At 38.1% G+C, this 20,607-nt stretch overlaps 1 protein-coding gene across 2 annotated transcripts in view; it reads right to left on the reverse strand.

Moving 5' to 3' along the window:
• Positions 1-2,498: 2,498 nt before the first annotated feature.
• Positions 2,499-20,607, reverse strand: part of WDR26 (WD repeat domain 26) — a 42,896-nt gene continuing 24,787 nt past the window's right edge. For both annotated transcript variants that reach the window (XM_004439547.3, XM_004439548.2), the window contains exons 8-14: positions 19,905-20,045; positions 16,874-16,993; positions 15,247-15,392; positions 14,861-14,939; positions 14,431-14,560; positions 10,495-10,680; positions 2,499-7,253 (exon numbers count right to left, since the gene is read on the reverse strand). In XM_004439547.3, the coding sequence (XP_004439604.1) occupies positions 7,228-7,253; positions 10,495-10,680; positions 14,431-14,560; positions 14,861-14,939; positions 15,247-15,392; positions 16,874-16,993; positions 19,905-20,045 (828 nt within the window). In that variant the 3' untranslated portion in view covers positions 2,499-7,227. The remainder of the gene's footprint in view (positions 7,254-10,494; positions 10,681-14,430; positions 14,561-14,860; positions 14,940-15,246; positions 15,393-16,873; positions 16,994-19,904; positions 20,046-20,607) is intronic.

The following is a 20,607-nucleotide window of genomic DNA, read 5'->3' on the forward strand; positions in this document are numbered from 1 at the left end:
AGATGAACACCTCTTCCATAGTAATGTTACTCAGTGACCAAAGAGGTGTGTAGTGTTGTGGTTAGTCCCTCTCAGTACCCTTCTTGCTCCTGCAAGAAGTAACATAGCCTAGTCCTGTGGTTCTCAAAAACCACCAATAAGTGCATCAGTGCCAGCTGACAACATAAAATTACCTGGGGTGTTAACAAATTTACTCAAGATCTGGAAGGTGGCTTAGAAATCTGAAAGTGAAAAAGCCTCCAGTTGAGTCTCATGCACTTGGATTTAGGAGTTAAAAGCACAGGCTTTGGAATCAAACGGGTTTGAATCCCAGCGCCACCAACTATTAACTGTGTTACAATTGCTTTACGCTTGAGTATATCACACAAAAAAGTGAGCAATAATCCTTGCTCACAGAGATAGAAGTTTAATGTACATAAAATGCCTGGTGCTTAATAAGCACTCCAATTATATATACGTTGCTCTACACTAGGAGCAAGTATAGAAAGAAAAACTGTATTAAAACCAAATTAGTTGCAGTTCTTTGTGGACAAGGAAATAGAAACTTACTGAAAAGGTCTTTTCATGCAAAACCACTAGTAGGGAAAAAGAGCCGATTTAAACATATCTTCCTGGAAAAGGATCAGGCATGTTCATTTAAAGTTTATTTTCCTTTTTGAACTGTAGCTTTAAGATCCAAGATGTTTTCTATCAGAAAGAAGTGCATCTATCTCTTGAAAGCACTTTTAGAAAGTTGTTTTCATTGATAATAAAATCAAGATCCCTTTTCTGAATTCTCAGGCCCACAAACTGATATTTTTCAGTATGCAGGATGAGGGAAAGTTATTCAATATTTGGAAACTATTTGGTGTATGACTCCCAATTAGCTCCATTTCTTACCTATAAAACAGGAGGAAAATGAAGCCACACAGGAGGACTTCTGTAGATTAGGGACATTCAGTATAGTCATTAATTTGAATTCTAGATGTGGTCTATCACCGTGGCTAATTATGTCGTAAGATGTTTTTCCTGAGGCTATAAAGTCTTACATTGAGACGAGGGATTCCAGCGGCATCCATTTAATACAGTGACCAAGGAAGCCACTAATTCTCACGTCAGAAAAGGAAATTAAAACTGGATTGAAAATTTATTTCCCCTTCCCTGTTTACTGCATTAGCTGTAGTTACATGCTGAGTTAGTATTTTAACTACAGGATTAGAATACTGTTTCATATACAGCAAGCTCATGTTGAGTATGCTCATCAAGTTTGAGGGAGAAGAGCCCGCTGCCACAAAATCAACCGCAGGCACTTAAGATTCTTGGAAGTAGTGACACGATGATGGGACCATTTTGTTTGTTGACTCTTCCTTAACAGTTTCAAGGTTTTCTAGAAAAAATTCAAGTAGAAGTCATTAAATGACGTAACTAAGGACCATCAACTTTTCTTTTGCACAAGTGGAAGAGAACTGAGTTTTTAAATTTTTTTTGTGATCAGCCCTGTGCTAACATCTGCCAATCCTCCTCTTTTTTTGCTGAGGAAGACTGGCCCTGGGCTAACATCCGTGCCCATCTTCCTCCACTTTATATGGGATGCCGCCACAGCATGGCTTGCCAAGCGGTGCGTTGGTGTGCACCCGGGATCCGAATCGGCGAACCCCGGGCTGCCGCAGCGGAGCGCGCACACTTAACCACTTGCGCCACCCAGCTGGCCCTGAATTGTCTTAAAATAGCCTCTACTCTTAGATTTGTTAAGGTTGGGAAATTTTTTCTACCTGGTGCTGGGATCTGGCATGAAACTTTAAATGTAGATGAACAATCTGACAGCTAAATCTACAAAATATAGCTGTACTTAAAGAAAACAAATACAAAAACTTCTCTTTTCCCTTGCCTGTTGATGAGAGGAAGCTGCGAACCACGACTTCCAAAGCAGTGAGCAACAGCGTGGGAGAATCACCTCTCTGCCTCAGCGGTGGGTCTGCTGTTCTAGGCTGACTCTCCACTCACTGCCTGCCAAATAATCATGTTTCACATTTGAACTTCCTTTTACTGCGTAGAACTCCACTCTTAGTAGTAAAAATCTTAAAGCCCACTTCTGTAATAAGTCATCCAGATGAGGCAACTGGTTCTATTTTTTATAACTACAGATGTAGTTTTGTACTGTGTAGGTTTGTACACATTAATGCTTTCTCCAAGGAGATCTTTAAAGAACTATATAATTAATCAAGTATCCAATGTCTAAATGCATAATTTCACATACAGTAATATTTTTGAACTGGGGCACGTGATTCCTGAAAATGCAAATGTTCCTTGAAGTTTTCTAAATTAATCCATGATTACATGCAATAGCTCTTTAAAAAGATATCCCAACAGATGAAGCAGTGCTTCCTTAGACACCACTTAAAAACTCCAGATAAATATATGGAAGTCAAATTCAGCAAATCAGTTGTTTTAGATGAAAAAAGTACCATTTAAACACTCAGATTAATGGATATTAGGAGATTTAACACAGCAACAATGACTTAGTTATTCATTCTGTTTATTGGATTGAAAGGGAATACAAACGATTGGTTAAGTGCTACGCACTGACATGGAAAAGGTGTTGTATTAAAAAAAAAAAAATCCCAGTAAAGCAAATCAAAGTTAATGTAGTTTCAATTGAACAAAATTTTAAAGACGTTTAATATACTACACATTTATAAAATAAAAGTTAACAAAGGGTGTTTTGTAAATAATTAGTAGAACAGTGAAAATAAATATCAGAGACCTGAAGTTTTTTATGCTTTAATGAAATAATAAAGCAAAGAAATTTAAACTACTAAATATAATCTGAGAGGCAGTTAAAAAAAACTAAAACAAAACCCCCCAAAATTTAAGAACACAATCCTTTGAAACATTTAATCAGTCCATAGCAAATAGTTATTACATACCAAAAGCTCTAAATGTTAACTAGTTCACCACAATGCCATGTAAATCTTGACAATTTAGAAATCTTGAGATCAACACTTAAGTTCTTTTCTTGATCTCTACAGCTTGGTTTGTAAGTACATACATGCTTTTGTGGATCTATTCCCCTCGCCACACACACACATTTTCAAGGAGCCAATAACATTTTTTCCGTCTGTGCCTAAAAATGTTACGATTCGGTTTTAGCACATTGACCCTGATAGATGAAAACGTTTAAGTTAAAGATGGGGACACAATTTCAGTCTTATAAAAATATACCAGTATTAACCAAACCTTAAATTCAGAGAGGGCACTTCATACGTGCACGAGACTTTTAGTAAAATTGACAAGAACCCAGAACAGCTGTTTCCAGGACTTTTTATGAATTAAGTACTCTCTCTCTTCCACACACAGAACACACGCAAGCGCACATACTAGTTTCATTAAATCCAGGCTTCCTGGATTAGGTAGACAGGGGATGGGGTTTTATAGTTTTTGTTTTTGCAACTATAGGGCAGCTACCATAACAATACCTTAATAACACCAAAAAATTTCAATTAAGTTCACCCTGTTTTTAGAAAGTGTCTAAGTGTAAATGCAAATTCACCTCTTCTTTTAAAGTTAGCAGTTTATATTAAATCAGATATGGTTTTTGAAATGGAAATAATATGTTGGAGAGCAACCCCAAAAGAGAGTTTGCTAAAGTCTAAATGAGAAATTAAAGTAAAACTAAGTTGAGATATTTATACATTTTAGAGATGGGACAAAAAGGATATTAAGAAAAATGTCTTCTTTCCTCCCCATTCAAAAGCAGCCATTCTTCTGCTGTGAAAGAAACTGACATGGATATTTCCCTTTCAAGAGATGTAGAATATATTTACCACTGTGAGCAGAGGTGATAGGGGCAGTTCTTGTGTGCAGGAACCAACATCCTAAAAAAGAAAATTTCAAGATGGGGAGGGGTGGGAAAGAAGGGTTTTCTATTAATGACATGGAATGCCACTCTAGAGGGAGAACACTCCTAATAATAAAAATCACCATATTACTACTAGTGTGATTTCAGATTAAGAAAATATTGACAAAAATTGGATTTTTTTCCAACTAGCAGGTTATTTTAATAACTTAGTTTATATTTAAAGTTAGGTAATCCCTTTTTGTTCTCCCACCCACTAAAATGGGCTAATTTGTAGGGATATTTGCAAATAAAATTTCTTCTGTTTAAACTACTTACCTGGTTTAATATAACACATTTACTTGGCAAATAAGAGTTAACAGAAATGTAGCTGGCATGAACACTAATAAAATACAAAAACCCAAAACTGAAGCTTTGTCATCCCTCCCAACTAATTCCCCACTCTAATTCTTTATTACCACCCACACTCCAATTTTAGTAATCCCCAAATCCAACATTGTACTATTAATAACCAATTATTTGGAGGAAAAAGACATTTAATTTCATACTTGCTCTAGCCCTTAATCAATGAATAACAACAACAAAAACATTTTTAAGCACATGGAAATGAGCCTACTAACCTGATTTTTGGAGCCAAAATTCTCCACTCTATTTTGATCTATGTGCAAAAAGTATTGGTACTTTTCAATTTATACATTTGTTAGTATCTTGCGGCTGGCTTGATAGTATTCTCACTCATATATTCTCACTCTTAAGCCTATATAGAGACTATAGCAGTGTCAGAAGTTTTTAGTTAACAGCTGTGGGTTAGACCATCTTGCCATCAGGTTCTTGGTACCATAAAATCCTAGGTTTCTTCACCATTTATTTCACTTTTCTAGCACAGTCACTGTGTGGCAAATGCATGAAATAGATGTTTACAGCAAATTGGCACAGCAAAGTGCCAGTATAGACAGGAAGCTACCAGTTAGGACAGACCTGGAAAACAGACTCACCTAGCTGCTACAGAAACCTTTGCATAGTTGTTACTCCGTTTTAATGGAGTTATGTTCTTGTAAAATGTGCCTCACTTTTACTCCACTGTGTTCAAGTGTTTTTAAACGTACTTCAGAAGCACTCTGAAAACTCAGATCTAGGGGTGGCTGGGTAAAGTATAGTAGAATCTGAGTGCTTAATTGCCCCTGAATGGGCACAAATCTCAGTGAATGTTACAAATGTGCCATAGCACACCAAATTTGTAAACAGCTGTGGAGTTTCTATGCCCACATTTTGTTAGTGATGTTACTGTAGAGACTGGGGTGTATTAACGGCTTCAGGGTATACATGAATCACTTAAAATATGAATGGATTTAACTGTACTGAGATAAAGAGAAGTTGCCACTTAATTGTATACAGTTACCAATGAAGATTTTTATTCAAGCTTAAAGTAAAAAGTAATTTTAGTTAAGAAAAATGAAGTACCAGATAAACTGTAACATATAGTTATTTTAACTTAGAAGTATCAAAACAAGAATTCTTGATTTTCTAAGTGGTGGTCTCTGCAAAATGGAGCTTAAAGAAATCTTTTACATACCAATTTGATAAAATAATCTGCTGACCACGATCTGTTATTTTCTTACTATGAGCTTTTGAGAGAATCCATGTTTTAAGGCCAATTGTGTTTTGCTTTCTTCTCCCCTTCCCTGCCTTTCCCATTTCTCCCTGCTGCCATCCCCCTACCCCTCACCCCCCAATGGAAGAATTGCTGACATCCAAGCCCTTCTCTTCTTTGTGGATCCTGAAGGAGTCTACTCATGCTAATAATGTATTTTAGACTTGGCTGGGCCTAAAGGGGAACTTAGTACAAGACTTTTTCTTCACCAGAATCTTATTTTGGGGGTACTCCCACTCTTCCCAACATAACAGCTGTGGTCACCATATTTATCCTCTACTAGAAAAGGGAGGAAATTTTAAAGACTAAGGATGCTGTAGTCAGCTGTTATGGGCTTTAAAAGCACAATGTGAACACCAGGCTTTTGGCTTACTTTAAATGTGAAATTCTCAAAATTAAAAGTGCTTTTCCATGAAGGAAACTTTTCCTTAAACTAAAAGGGGAGGGGAGAGGGAAAGACTATCCACAGCACCAGTTTAGAATGAGGTTCAGTATGGCAATATCTGAAAAACTGAGGAGGAATCTTCTTTAAATTTATGTATCCCTATATGTCAAAATATTAAGGGCAATTAAGAGAAAGGACTATGAGGTTTTAAACCCAGTTTGTTTGTAACCTGCTGAATTCTTCTAACAAGCTCAGTTATACTATAAACTTTCAAAGTGGTTATATCTGCTGATTCCTACTCTCTTGCTAGATTTCATACCAAAATGATTTCCCAAGTGGAGAACAACTTGGAACAAGTTTTGTCGAAAACCTACATCGACTACTGATCTCTCATGTTGGTATACATTTAAAATTCTCTTTCTGAATCTTGAATCTCTTCAAGATCAGGTACTGATGTTCCTTCAGGAATAAAACAAAAGGGGGAAAACCTTCCAAGGTTGCCTCTGAATTTCCTGTGTAATGTCCTTCCAAGCACTGTGTCTGACCACATCTCTCGGGGAATTCCAGAAGAGCATCAGTTATACTGTGTATCTAAGTCACAGAGAAACTGTTTTTAGGCTGGTTTAGATTCCAAATGTATACAAATGAAGTCACTTTAATCCTATAAATACTTCTTAATTTATTTTTAAAAAATTGTGCTGTTAACCCTTTTACGGGGCAACAAGCTATGTGAAAAGTACAAAACTTTTTGTCAAATGTAATATTGAGAGTGCTTTTGACATAGTTCACTGGTTTATCATCTGGATCAGTATATACTGCGCAACGGGCAAGGCTAGAATCCATGAACCAAGCTGCAAAGATCTCAAGCTAAATAAGGCGGAAAGATTTGGAGAAACAAAAGAAGGAATTCTTTCCTATCCAATGTATACTCTTCAGACTAATGCACTCTTTCTATCAAGCCTTCTAAACTGTTAAATAAAGTTTTCCAAACAAGCATTTAAACTTCATTACACAGAAGAGCAACAAGAATGGTATCCCGCCAGACAAAAGGCAGGAGGGAAAAAAATATATATACTGAGTTCAATGGGTAAGCCTGAATGTAGCACAGTTCTTCACGACCGATGGGGGGTAATTCAACACGGTGTCCACCAACGTTCTAACGACGTGCTTCATCTCAACTGGTTACTATGAAGCAAGGTGTGAATGTTTGGCCCCAATCGGGCTTCAGAAATGGTTCTTTTTTCATGACGAGCATGTCTGTCCAGCTATCAATCATGTTTGTTTGCACCAAATCCCAAGCCATTAAAATACGACTAATTTTAAGTTAAACAGAAGTCGTCTGCTCCAAATTCGCCATCAACTATCCATGCTACTGCATTCCTCTGAATGAAGACAAGATGAAATGTGTATTGGGGCGAAGAGGAAGAAGAGGGGAGGGGGAGAAAAAAGTTACCAGTTAGAAAGTTTTAAATCAGCATCATGACATTACAAAATCTACTAACATTAAAACACAATCATATCAAGGCAAATTCTTGATACTTTCATTATAATCATTAAAACAAGGTGTCTGCATCACATCTTAGGCTATACATTACAGTATTAACTCATGATTATTTTAAATATTGGAGAACCTAGGTGAATAATCATATTGGAATCTCACTTTTAAAATGAACCTTGAAATAGTTACACAGAACAGAAAAATCTTTGACAGTTTACAATAGAAATAAGGCAAGATCTGGCAGTCCAAGGCAGAACTGTGCCTTATAACTACGTACTTAATTCTCCTTTCAGTGATTCCTAGTGAAATTCTGCAGTATCACCCTACACTTTTCTTTTTTAGGTGGGGGGGAGATATGTGTCAACAGCTTTATTGATATAATGCACATACTGTACAAGGCACCCATTTACAGTGTACAATTCAACAGTCACTATTATTATATTCACAGGATTGCACAACCATCACCACAATCAATTCTAGAACATTTTCCTCACCCATTAGCAGTCATACAGAAACGCCCACCCCCACCCCTAAGCAACCACTAGTCTCCCTTCTGTCTCTGGATTTGCCTATTCAGGACCATTTCATACACATTGTGGAATCACAATATCTGCTCCTTTGTGTCTGGCTTCTTTCACTTTGCATACTGTTTTCCAGGTTGATCCATACTGTAGCATGTATTAGTACTTGATCCTATTCCATTTTACACATTCCTCAAAAAAAACATACAGTACGGAACTCAACTGTTATGATAAAAGGTCCGCAAACTCTCTTTACTGAAATGGAGTTGTTAAGTGAAGTATTTTTATTTGAATGACTTTAATGGTATCCTAGGTTATGATTTTTATTTATTTTTTATAATTTTATTTATTTATTTATTCCCCCAAAGCCTCAGTAGACAGTTGTATGTCATAGCTGCACATCCTTCCAGTTGCTGTATGTGGGACGCAGCCTCAGCATGGCGGGAGAAGCAGTGCATCGGTGCGCGCCCGGGATCCGAACCTGAGCCGCCGGCAGCGGAGCGCGCGCACTTAACCACTAAGCCACGGGGCCGGCCCGGTTATGATTTTTAAATGTCATTTTCTTTAGCTTCATCTATATCTTTCAAAATTTCTATTCCAAATATGTTTTTCTTTAATTAGAAAAAACAAGGTTTTCAAGCAGGGGAAAAAGAACCCAGAAGATACCTGCATAAAAGGCACATGACCAAATTCCTAGCTGTATAGAAGCTGTTTTTCTGTTTTAGGTGAAAATGAAAATCTTTTTAGGGCTGTGCCTATGTTGCCAAAGAACAATGGAAAGTTGCCAAATTGGACCCAGATCTCACAACTGAGCCACGATTTGGCCCACCCCACAGTGAGCATCCATGTTGACTCGATTCACCAAGAGCAGTGTGACTCTCACCCCACCGCAGCGGAGGCGTAAACATGCCGCCAAGGCAGGTCTAATAAACCCACTTACAGGGCAAATCTGTTACTACCTCCCTCGTATTTGCCTATTTCTTCAAATCAAATATGCTTATTTGAAGAAATAACTTCCAAATGACTAATAAAATTAGAAAAGCACATATAATCACAGTTACAGATCTATAAAACATAGAATCACAGTTATAGATCTATAAAACATCTCTCTTGGAGAGTGGGCCTGGAAACCTAAACAGGACAACATAAGAAGATTGCGATTTTTGGTTTTAGGTGACTTCCCAGAGGAACGGGAGAACAGAGGAACGTAGGAGGGATCTACGCATAGAGACGGGCCCTCAAGGTTCTGAACAACTGAACAGCAGTTCTCAAACTGGGTGCGCCACGTGCTCCTCCCGCTTTACTCTCATCTTCGGCAGGGTCTCCTCACCTGCCAGTAAGATCTGCTCAAGCCTTTTCCAGTTTGTACCACAAAGACAAAAAAAGGTATAGAGAATATGCTTTTTCAAACCATACATGCTACCTCGATAACCCTCCACTGAGGATAACTTAACTGAGAGCCATAGGTCATCTTTCTTACTAAGATATTTAGGGGGAACACAGTGTGAACAAAAAATTTATCTGTTTCTAGGTAAATTACTTCCTTCTAAGCAAACTAAATATTTTACCTGCTCTGTTTGAAAAAAGGGTGATAGGTCATTTATATAAAATTTCTCATTATCTTGATCTAGTACTGATATCTTGCTCAATTAAGCTATGTCCTTAACTGTTAGCCTTCTGGCTTTGGGCTTTCTTCATCTCCAAGTATCTGAAAGTAGTGGAAAAAAACCTTTCAGACCTAGATTTGAAGACCTGGCAGCACTCAAGTTAATTAGTCTTGCCATGTGTCAGTTTTCTCAGCCGTAGGAAGGAGGATAAAAACCCTTCTCTTGCAGGGCTATGAAGACGTCACGCACGATGGTGTACATACAGGGCCTACCATGATGCCTGGCACATTGAGACACGATCAGTTTCAGTCCCCTTCTCTTTCTCTAGTGTGCTACGTGGTGTCAACAGATGTTTGTTTATTTATTTATTTTTCTTTGTGAGGAGATCAGCCCTGTGCTAACATAGGCCAATCCTCCTCTTTTTTTGCTGAGGAAGACAGGCCCTGGGCTAACATCCGTGTCCATCTTCCTCCACTTTATATGGGACGCCGCCACAGCATGGCTTGCCAAGCGGTGCATCAGTGCGTGCCCGGGATCCGAACCAGCGAACCCCGGGCCACCGCAGTGCACCGCACGCACTTAACTGCTTGCGCCACCGGGCCGGCCCAAAAGATGTTTATTTTTAAGAGTAAGATCCATGATTGAGATCATTCTAAAGTTGTTCAAATTTTGTATACTAGGCTAGTTCTCACGTGTATAAAAGTATAAAATGCTTCTTGTATGATGAAGCAAGATTTTCAAAGTGACAATACTAAACAGCTAACTGGATGTAAATGAGGTGGCACATTCTACCTTATTCTTCCCACTGTCACCAATAAAACAAACAGACAAACACCATTGTATCTTAGACTCTTAAACTCCTTCTGTGGAGCGAGACAGTGTGCAGTCTCTAAACGAGGGAAGAATAAATGACACCCCCACAACTCAAGTGCGGCCACTTCCCAACAAGCAGAGCAGCGCCCCTGGAGAAGCACTGGCGGCGGGACAGCAGCGGTACCTTCAATATCCTGGTGGTCTATGAAAGGTGCTGGTCCCCATATCCTCACAGTGCCATCGTCGGAGGCGCTGGCCATCATGGATGGAATCTGCGGGTTCCAGCTCACACAGTTGACTGTGCGCGTGTGCCCCGTGAGCTCCGCAATCGGCAGTTCGCTACGTTTGTGCCAGATGTAAACCTTGTGATCTGCAGGCGGGGATGCAGAGAACAGTTACGGTGTGGCTACACAGTAACAAACCAACTGGCTTTCAATTTCCCGTTCTTTACAAACAGAACATACAACTTGATTGTTAGAACTTAAAAACAGAACAAATATAACATGAATAGTTTAACAAATTACCTTATGAAAAGCCATTTTAATAAGATATACATTTTTTCCCCTGTTAAAGGTGGTTAGTCCTCAAGTCACCACAAAACCTACCCACAATATTCTCTAATTCAGCAAGGTCTTTGAATGTAAAGAATTCTAGGATAGAGATGACAAATTCCATGGAAATGTGAGGTGACAGAAAAGCAATGTATCCCAATTCAAAAACAGCAATAATGAAGAGGATAGCTAGACCTTTACTGAGTGCGTACAACAGACTAGGTACTGAATGCTCATGTACATGACTGAGTCCTCACCACCACCCCAAGGCGGCCCCTCTATGGACGGTGACTGAAGTACTGCGAGGTTAAGCAACCTGCTCATGATCAACAGCCAGTAACGGCGGAGTTGAGGCTGAAATCCAGATCCTGCTCTAGAGCTTCCTAGTGAGTCTAGACAGCTGTCCCTCCCTGCATCACCACGTGGCTCCGTAGCAGACTATGTATAATCTCATGAAGTGACCACAAACACCAACCCCTGGCAACCTCGTTACTTTGTGATAAACTAATCTCCAAAAACACAAGCGAATGGTACAGAGTCATGGTTCAGGATACGGGCTCTGGAGTCTGACCATCCCGCTCACCCCTCCCTCACTGAGCAGCTGGGTAACTTTGGGCATGTCACCCACTCTTTGCAACCGTTCCTCTTAAATGGGGATTCGTACTTACCTCATCATGTGATGAGGAGAAAATACATTTGTATATGACAAAGTGTTTTGAACAGTCTAGCATATGTAAACAACCATGTATTACTGTAAAAAGTTAACTAAATGTAGGTGATGGTTCTTAAACAGAAGGCAGAATCCCAGAGTAAACTAGAAGTGTTCAATCTGAAACATGTCAGTCATCTATGTGGCCAGCGTGAGAACGCTGACTGGGTGTGCCGCCAGCTGAAGAGACTTGAGTGGTGAAAAGGGAATTAACTTGTGATGCACGAGTATGTCCTGGTTTCACAACTTCTAACGTAGAGATACAAAGCTGGGACTGTATCTGAACATTTGTGTGTGTGAGTGAAGCAAAAGCTAAAACACACTTACTGAAAAACTGAATTTATTTTTCCTAGACAGTATTTGTTTTTCAATAGTTTTTGAAAAGAATTTTTCCTTGCATGAAATGAAATTAGCAAAAAAACCCCCGAGAGATTAGCTACGTTTCCCATTCAACTGAAGAAGTCCACAAAGGAGAAAGATTTCAGGCTTGAAAAGTGTGAATGCAACTGAAATCTGCCTATATATGGAGGAAAATGCTTTTGTGAATACATATCCAAAGAGGAGGTTTGCTGAAGAGGCAGCCAAAACCAATATGTGAAGAAGTAGTCAAGGTCAGAACGACAGGCTTTATGATCAAGCTCTGCTGGCTTTATCAGTCTAGGAAATCCAGTGCTTATGCAAAAGTAAAAAATAGGGAGTTTTTCTGTATATGGGCAATGCAATGAAAGGCTTGAGTAATGGCATAACTTTGCAGGGGAAAGGCTTCCTAGCTGCTCTATTTGATCCTGGCATTCATATACTTGGCGATTTGGAAGGTCCTTGGAATATATTCCTTACAAATGGGGAGATAATACATTCACTGTACCCACTTGGTGTTCAAAACATTTTTAGAACCATTCTAAACCACCTGAGTGATGAGAACGCTAATCTCTTTACTTCAGTTATGTTTCACTTTCAGCCCTAAACAGAATATAATGTGGTGTAATTACATTATTCATCAGGCTTAGTTCTAAGTTAGTTTGGGCTTAAAATGAAAAGATTGGCATCTCTAGGGATAATGGTAGCCATACATATTTTTAAGCACTTCTAGGGTACATATTATTTTTAGAAAGAGGTATGGGGGATTGTGAGGCATAAGTAAGAGGAAAAAGAAACCTACCAGAAACAAGACTGAATAGAGGACGGGGACAGAGATCTTAGAGTAGGAGGAGCTAAAAAGCAAGTCGAAGGCTTAATACATTTAGACCATATCAAATTAGAAACCAATGGAGGGGCCGGCCCTGTGGCTTAGTGGTTAAGTGCGCGTGCTCCGCTACTGGCGGCCCGGGTTCGGATCCCAGGTGCGCACTGACACACCGCTTGTTCGGCCATGCTGAGGTGGCGACCGACATACAGCAACTAGAAGGATGTGCAACTATGACATACAACTATCTACTGGGGCTTTGGGGAGAAAAGGGCAAAAAAAAAAAGGAGGAGGATCGGCAATAGATGTTAGCTCAGGGCTGATCTTTCTCACACACACAAAAAAGAAAGAAACCAATGGAGAATCAGAAGAACATAACATGATTACACTAACAGGTAAAGAAGTTTTGACTGGAAAGAAGTCAACTCACAACTGTTACCTAACAAACCACCCTTCTCTCCTCTCAATCTTATCTGACAGGAATTTTTGGGGGAAAGAAAGAATAAGTAAATTCACATGCTTCTTGCTAAAATCTAAATCCCTAAATGTCTCTTTGTCCTAATCCTTACATACACCTTATACACAAAGGAAAAACTCATGTGTCACATTGTGATCCTCTTATCTATTGATATCAGTTTTTTAGTAAACATCTTATACAATAAATGATTCAGTACCAAAAGTGTTTACCAACACAATCCAGTTCCCTGGTCTATCTTGTAAGACTAGATTCAGTATTTTTTTTTTTGCTGAGGAGGATTCGCCCTGAGCTAACATAACATCTCTGCCAATCTTCCTCTATTTTGTATGTGGGACGCCTGTAGGTTTGTGCCTAGGATCTGAACCCCTGACCTCGGGCGGCTGAAGCGGAGTGCACGAATTTAACCACTAGGCCACGGGGTCAGCCCCTAGATTCAGTATTTTAAAAAGTGACTTAAATAATTTGCTGCTGCAGTACTTAGAATATCAGTTTACTGGGTACTCAAGAAAAATGTGCTGAATGAAAATTTGCAATAATTTGCCATTATTTATGTTTCTATTACCTTAAAAACTACACTAATTTTTAATACTGCCTCATTTACCTGTGCTTGCATATTTTAAACAATTTATATTTTAAATTAGGTTGGCTACTTTAAGCACATGCCTGCCTGAAATACTGATGTTGTTAGACTGAAAAATAAGTTGATTCAAAAAGGTAGTAGAGACAATTCCGTAACTACAATTCCGTAATTTCAACTTTTCTGAGACCATAAGAATTATCAAACTGAGTTATTCTCTTTGGCCATTAAAGAAACACTGAAGATCTAACTATAGTGAATTCTGTCCAAGTTCAGGTAAAACATCATAATTAACCTTTTTTTAGATACTACTAACCTCTGAAAATCATCAGTCTGATGAAAAAACAAGTCACCATATGAAAAAGTAATGATTTAACTAAACCTGGATTTGACTCATGCACCAAGCACACCCCCACGTGGCCAGAAGAGGCACTACTGCTTTGTGACAAGAAAATAAGGACTCAAGTCATTTCGAAAAAGGGGAATGTTTGAATAAATAACTCATACAATTTTTAATTTAACATCTTGAGTTTGCTTGGAGATGCAACTACCTTCACAAATTGAGAGAATTATAGAACTTTAAATCCATCAATATAAGTGAACCGATAGTGACATAATTTACCTTCACTGCCACTAGCGATGAAGTCTTCATTATGGCCTCCAAAACATGAATGAATTGTATAAAACCCTTGCGTAACACCTTGATACTTTCTTACTAAAACTCTGTCTTGCAAGTCCCATAAATGAACTCCCTGTAGGCAAAAGAGAATACAGGTATTTATTCTACCTCAACTCAAAAGAATTTCAAAAAGTAATCTGTGAATATCCCTTTGTTTGATGGAACATTTTCATTTTCTATTTATGCAAAATGCCAACGTTCTGATAGACTTACAGTTGATTCTACACACTTAAGGATCAAACACATGCAATAAAATTTAAGAATTAGTAGAAATATTTGTTTATATGTATGTGTGTATATATACACACTAAAAAATCACAACTAAAATTTGAACTAAGCTCAATTTTCCTGAGAATTATATTAATAAACTTACCTGAGTTGCTACATTTAACAAAGCTAATCGGCCATTCTTTGAAATAGTAAAAGACATAATGGGATGATCTTCTTGTACTCTGTAACCAGAAAATAACTTGTCAGAAGCAATATACTGAGAATCAAGACATTCAAATTATCAAAATATAAAATGATCTAGCGTCAACACCACAATTTTGTCTGTAATCACTATTATACACTATATTTAATCAAGAAAAAGAATCTGAGTTCATGATTACTAAGCACCACCTGACCATCAATCCACATTACCGAACAATCACACCAAAACAAAAAACATAATAAAAACTCTTCTGAAAAAGCTAGTTCCACTACACATTTTCATATAAATCAGGTTAACTGTAGCTTAGTGGATATGAAAATCATTACATGTTCCTATCTGTAAGGTCCTCGAAGTTGTATCCCCGGATTCGCTGGTGTGTGTCTGAGGCCAGCACAGTCTTCCCGTCACTCAAGCACCAGAGGCACTGCACCCTCACCCCTTCCCAGGAGTCCAGGAGGTTACCATCTAAATCCTGAGCAGGAGAAGATCACTGTTAACTTCATTATCAAACAGTGCTCAGACAGGAAAGACAAACCCAGAAGAATCTCTTAGCAACATCCTTTTGTAATAAGTTTGTCTTTTCTCGAGACTGAGCTCAGCCTAATTGTGCCGTAAGTGTTTTTAATCATGAAAATTTGAACATAGGGTAAATTGCATTATAACAATACCTAACATGTACGGGGAGACAATATCTGAAAATCTATCTTCCCTTCAAGAACCTGCTGTAGACAGATAAATACAAAGAAAGAAAGAATCCCTAAGTTCCAAGTAAAGGTCTCATTACTATTGGAAAATTTAAACATTCCTTTAAAATTCACTATGCTGGGATTTGTCCTATAATATTCAGAAGTTGTGATATAGAAACAGATTACTAAAACATTAATTATAGATTTATAGAATTTAGGAATCTGTTATGACATTTTAAAAAACTTCACCAAATTTGTAACGTACTCCACAGATCAAAGCTCTTAGGATCATTCCTATTGAATATTCAAAGCGCTGAGAGGCATTCCCATTCCCATTTTACAGATTAGGGAACCACCAGGTCCTGTATCCTGAAGGTTTAAATACTGTATGGGACGGCTAAAGTCAGAGGAAACATACAGGGTCATCTTGCACCCAGGGAATTAAGAACTAATGGCTTATAATCATGCTGAGATAATACGACACTAGATATTTTGTGAGTTTCATGTCCGTCTTAATAAAAGAAATTGAGAATTTGTAATGGCTACATGCAAGTCTTTATGATAAGTGATCTTTAGCTACTTTGAAAGATTCCATGGGATTTATTATCTTGTTTAATTTTAGTCTTAAAAATAAAGCTGCAAGTGCCTACTGTAACCACGCTAGGCAGTGAGGCAGTGATGAGAGACATGTGGTCTAAACAGACAGTAATGACACTGTGTTTGTGTCAGTCTACCTTGTCATAAGACTTTTTACCTATTAGTTATTTTTATCATCCCAATAATCCAAGATTAACAGGGCAGGTATTGATCAGAAGATACCCCAAATAAAGACTGAAAAGTTCTTGGGTAGCACTCATCACCACATTCATTCCTCAAATAAGACAGTCTACTCATGAAATTCACCATCTCTTTTTTTTTATACATAAAATTCAAAGGGCTAAAAACCTCAAAAGAAATTAAATACTAAATCTTTTCATTCCTATATATTAGGAACTTGTTTATAAGAAGAAAATGTTTAGTAAAACAATTCTTAAATGTTTTACTAAACTCAAAGTCTGTACTTTGTAAAACACTTGAAATGGTTAAAAATAAGATTAAAAAAACTACAGAAAGTTCCACTGGACAGTGCCTATCTAGAAAGATGGCCAAGCAGATCTTCATATGGTATATTTTACAAAAGATATCAAGTCGAGTGAATTCTTTATTTAAACAGAACTGTATGTGCTTTGACACAAGCAGCCCTTTGAAAGGGGCAGCAGATACTCACACACTGATAGAACTGCCCACGCTGACCGCCAGTCACAAAGCGCTTCCCATCAGGGTTCCAGGCCACGCTTGTTAGGCTGTCTTCATGAGACTGGCTCATTTTTGTCCTGAGCTCTCCCGTCTACAAAGAAATAAAACTGTATATAAGACCTTCCAGATACCCCTGTAAATGGAATGTACAAAGAAAAAAGAAAAAAAAAAGAAGGGTAATTGGGATATCTGCTTAGTTTGGTATTCCTAATTAGAGAAATGAGCTGTTTTAACTGGCCTTACAAAACAAGACTATGGCACTCAGAAGAGAAATTAAAGACTTGAAGAAAAATCTAGGAGTTAACGCCTGGCAGAGGTGACCCAAAGACTAGGTATGATGAGATAAATGCCAATACAACTCTCATCTGAAGTCAATTACATTCATAAATTAAAACATGTAATTCTTCCCAAGTAAGATGACGAAAAGCCCAACACTACATACCTATTCCTTCTGAGGTTCCACTTCTCCTCAGTCCATAGGTCTTTAGGAATTTTATTCTAAAATTGCGTTAATGCAATCAGCACTTCCTTAAGAACATTATTAATGGGTAGAAAAAAACTACGCCCTTAGACTAGGCCAATGGTGTGGGCAGTCTAAATTATGTTAAATTTCATATTCAAGACACTCAAAATGTAGTAGGCAAGATGGGAAGAGAGAAATGAAAATTATTTTTCTGACATGTAACTTTATTTCAATTATAAGTAACAGAAAAGAAAGAGGAACTCTTGTACTATTTAGCATAGACATTCTAAAGCATTCCCAGTTAAGCAAGACTGTTCAGTGGTTACAACCCTCAGATATCCTCCTGTTATTTTTTCTAAGTCATTCAACTTAGAAGGTAGACACATACCATTTAATCTAGTCTTGATTCCATTTTGTTCATGGATTAGAAACAGGATCTGAGAGATAATAGCTGCCCTTGGCATAATAAAAAGTACATGGGCATAATTTTCCTGTGAGAAATGGGTAATCAAAAGTAAAAAAAAAAAAAAAAAAAAAGAGTGAAAACAAAGTGTATGATCAGGAAACGGGGCCAAGTAATAAAAGCAAAGAGGGCACAAAAAACAGAAAACCAGACGTCTCCCTCACACTGAAAAATACTCAGCAACAGCAACCTCAGATCCTTCCCCCATATGGTTAACTGCTCTCACCTGTTTACTTTTCGGGTTGCTTGATATAAACAGTTACAAGTTTGGAAGCACAAATACACATGCAACAGCTAAATCCCTGGCATTTTCTATTCACAAATATGTTCACACACTAAGTTCTGAAGGCAGAAATGGTCTTTTCTTCGGTTATGCTCAGGATAGCGAGTATATGAGGCTATTAATTAGGAACTTACCTAAAAACATAAAGGAACAATTTTAAAACTGACTAAAAACACCCCACCCTTTTGGAACAAGTCTATAAAGTAATGCATAGTAAAACAGGCTAGAATATAGTTTAACTGTCCAGAAATTCAAAATTGACTCAAAGGATGACTACATAGGCACTATAAATTCAGAGTGTCTACCATGGGATGATGACTACATACCTCCTCCTGTGAGGGGGAAAAACGCTTTAACGAAAAGAAAATTTGTCTTTTAGGTCCAATTCACTTCAAGCCTGTTTCATCGAGAGAAAGCCATCCATTCTATTTTGTGCTTTGCCACGCCCCTGAACCCAATCACAAATACAACACTGATTAAACAACTGTTTGATAAAAATGGCATAAAGATATTTTGGGAACAACCGGGGATTTTGGTTATTTTGGTTATGAAATGAATATTAGATATAAGAGAATTATAGTTAAAGTTCTTAGATAAGATAGTGCCATTTGATTATATAGGAGAATGCTATTTTTTAGGAGATATATGCTTAAGTATTTAGGGGTAAAATATTCTATCTGTAACTTACCCTTCAAATGTTTTGGGTATATATATATAAATATGTATGCACGTTTGTATGCACATATGTATGTACACACAAAATATAACAAAATGTTAACAACTGTTGAATCTAGGGTGGTAGATATACAGGTCAGATTGTACTCTTCCTTCAGCTTTTCTTAATATTGAACATTTTCTGATGAAAAGGCTGGGGTTGAAACATAAATCAGTGGCTGAGCAGTAGGAAAGCTCCCTGTTGTGGCAGCAGAGTTGGAATTCTGGCCCGTCATCTTCCGGCGCACCTTAGTGCTCCTTCTGCCCTCGGAGGCGTCGTCATTCCTTGAGTCGTTTCTGTGGGCTTCATCTTTACTCTCTCGGTAAACATCAGCTTACCTACAGGCCCCCAGACTCAAAGCCCTATCCCACCAACTCGTATTTTTACACCCAAACCACAGCCTGCACCATTCCGTGGCCCAGGGGTGAAAAGAACAAAAAACGTCACCTAACCAGTCAGCTGAGAGAAGGAAGTTTAAAAAAAATTTTAAATCCCAACTACACGGTTTCCAAAGCACAGTCTGTAGATAATGGAGTGAACTTAATGCTGAGTTTTTCTAAAATGGGACCTGGATAAAGTTCAAGTTTTCATTTATAAACAGTAATAAAGCCCTTAATAATAAGTACCGAAAACATCGTTTAAATTTACTAAACTAAATCAGAATATTAAATATACGTAAAGAGATGGCTATTGCCATCAGATGGAAAATTTGGTTTAATGCCAATGTTTTCACACCTAAAAGGTAATTTTCATGTACAATTCTCAAACTATGAAACAACTGTAAAATCTTTTCCGAGGTACAAAGCACCACAGTAAATGGTACAAATTCCACAGAACAAAGCACAACATTCCTGAAAATACTTACTGATCCATCTCCAAAAACTCTACTGTGCTCAGCATAATAATTAAGTTTATAAATCTGGCCACTTGGGTTCCATTTGAAGAATTATCTTTTACAAGAGATACCTAATGCTAATTTTGGTTAAATGGCTCTGTTCTTAGATCAAGAATAAAGTTATACTGAGTATGTGCAGTATGACTGTGCTTTAAAGGCTAAACCGAGGATGAAGTTGCTCACCTGGACGTTCCAGAGCCAAAGCTCAGAGCAGTCATCCGGGCCACAGGCAACGAGATAGTTGTCGTCTGGACTCCACGCAATATAAGAAACGCCATAGGCGTGCCCTTCTAACGTTTTCAGCAGTTTCAGCAGGTGTGTGTCCTAGGAGGGAAAAGAGCTCAGTTACCTCCCATCCATTGTCACTGCTTTTTTGGCACAGAACTTAAACAGCTGTAAAGATGGACTTGGATAATTTAACCTGAGAAAGTTTTCACCCATCTCACCAATTTTTCCCCTAATGAGGCTCTAACAGCTCGCTTCATAAAGACCGCTCACACAGCAATATTAAGCTGTGTGAGCGGTCTATATTAAGCATCTACTATATACAAGGCATTGTGTGCTAGATGGAAATAGAAAACGACACAGACTTGGCCCTTGTGAGACTTTCTAGGAAACTGAAAAGAGGTTTAAGAGCGACCTCTTATTTATTTTTTTAAACAGCTTTATTGAGATATAACTTACATACCATGAAATTTACCCTTTTAAAGTATACAATTCAGTGCCTTTTAGTATGTTCACCGAGGTGTGCAACCATCACCACGAAAATTTTAGAACATTTTCATCACCCCAAAAACTAACCCCACACTCACTAGCAGTTATTCCCCACTGCCCCTCCCTACAGCCCCTGGCAACCACTACTTTCTCAGTGGATTTGCTTATTCTG

The sequence above is a fragment of the Ceratotherium simum genome, chromosome 36, assembly GCF_057802395.1.
Source record: "Ceratotherium simum simum isolate JZ-2026a chromosome 36, ASM5780239v1, whole genome shotgun sequence".
In the NCBI taxonomy this organism is placed as follows: domain Eukaryota; kingdom Metazoa; phylum Chordata; class Mammalia; order Perissodactyla; family Rhinocerotidae; genus Ceratotherium; species Ceratotherium simum.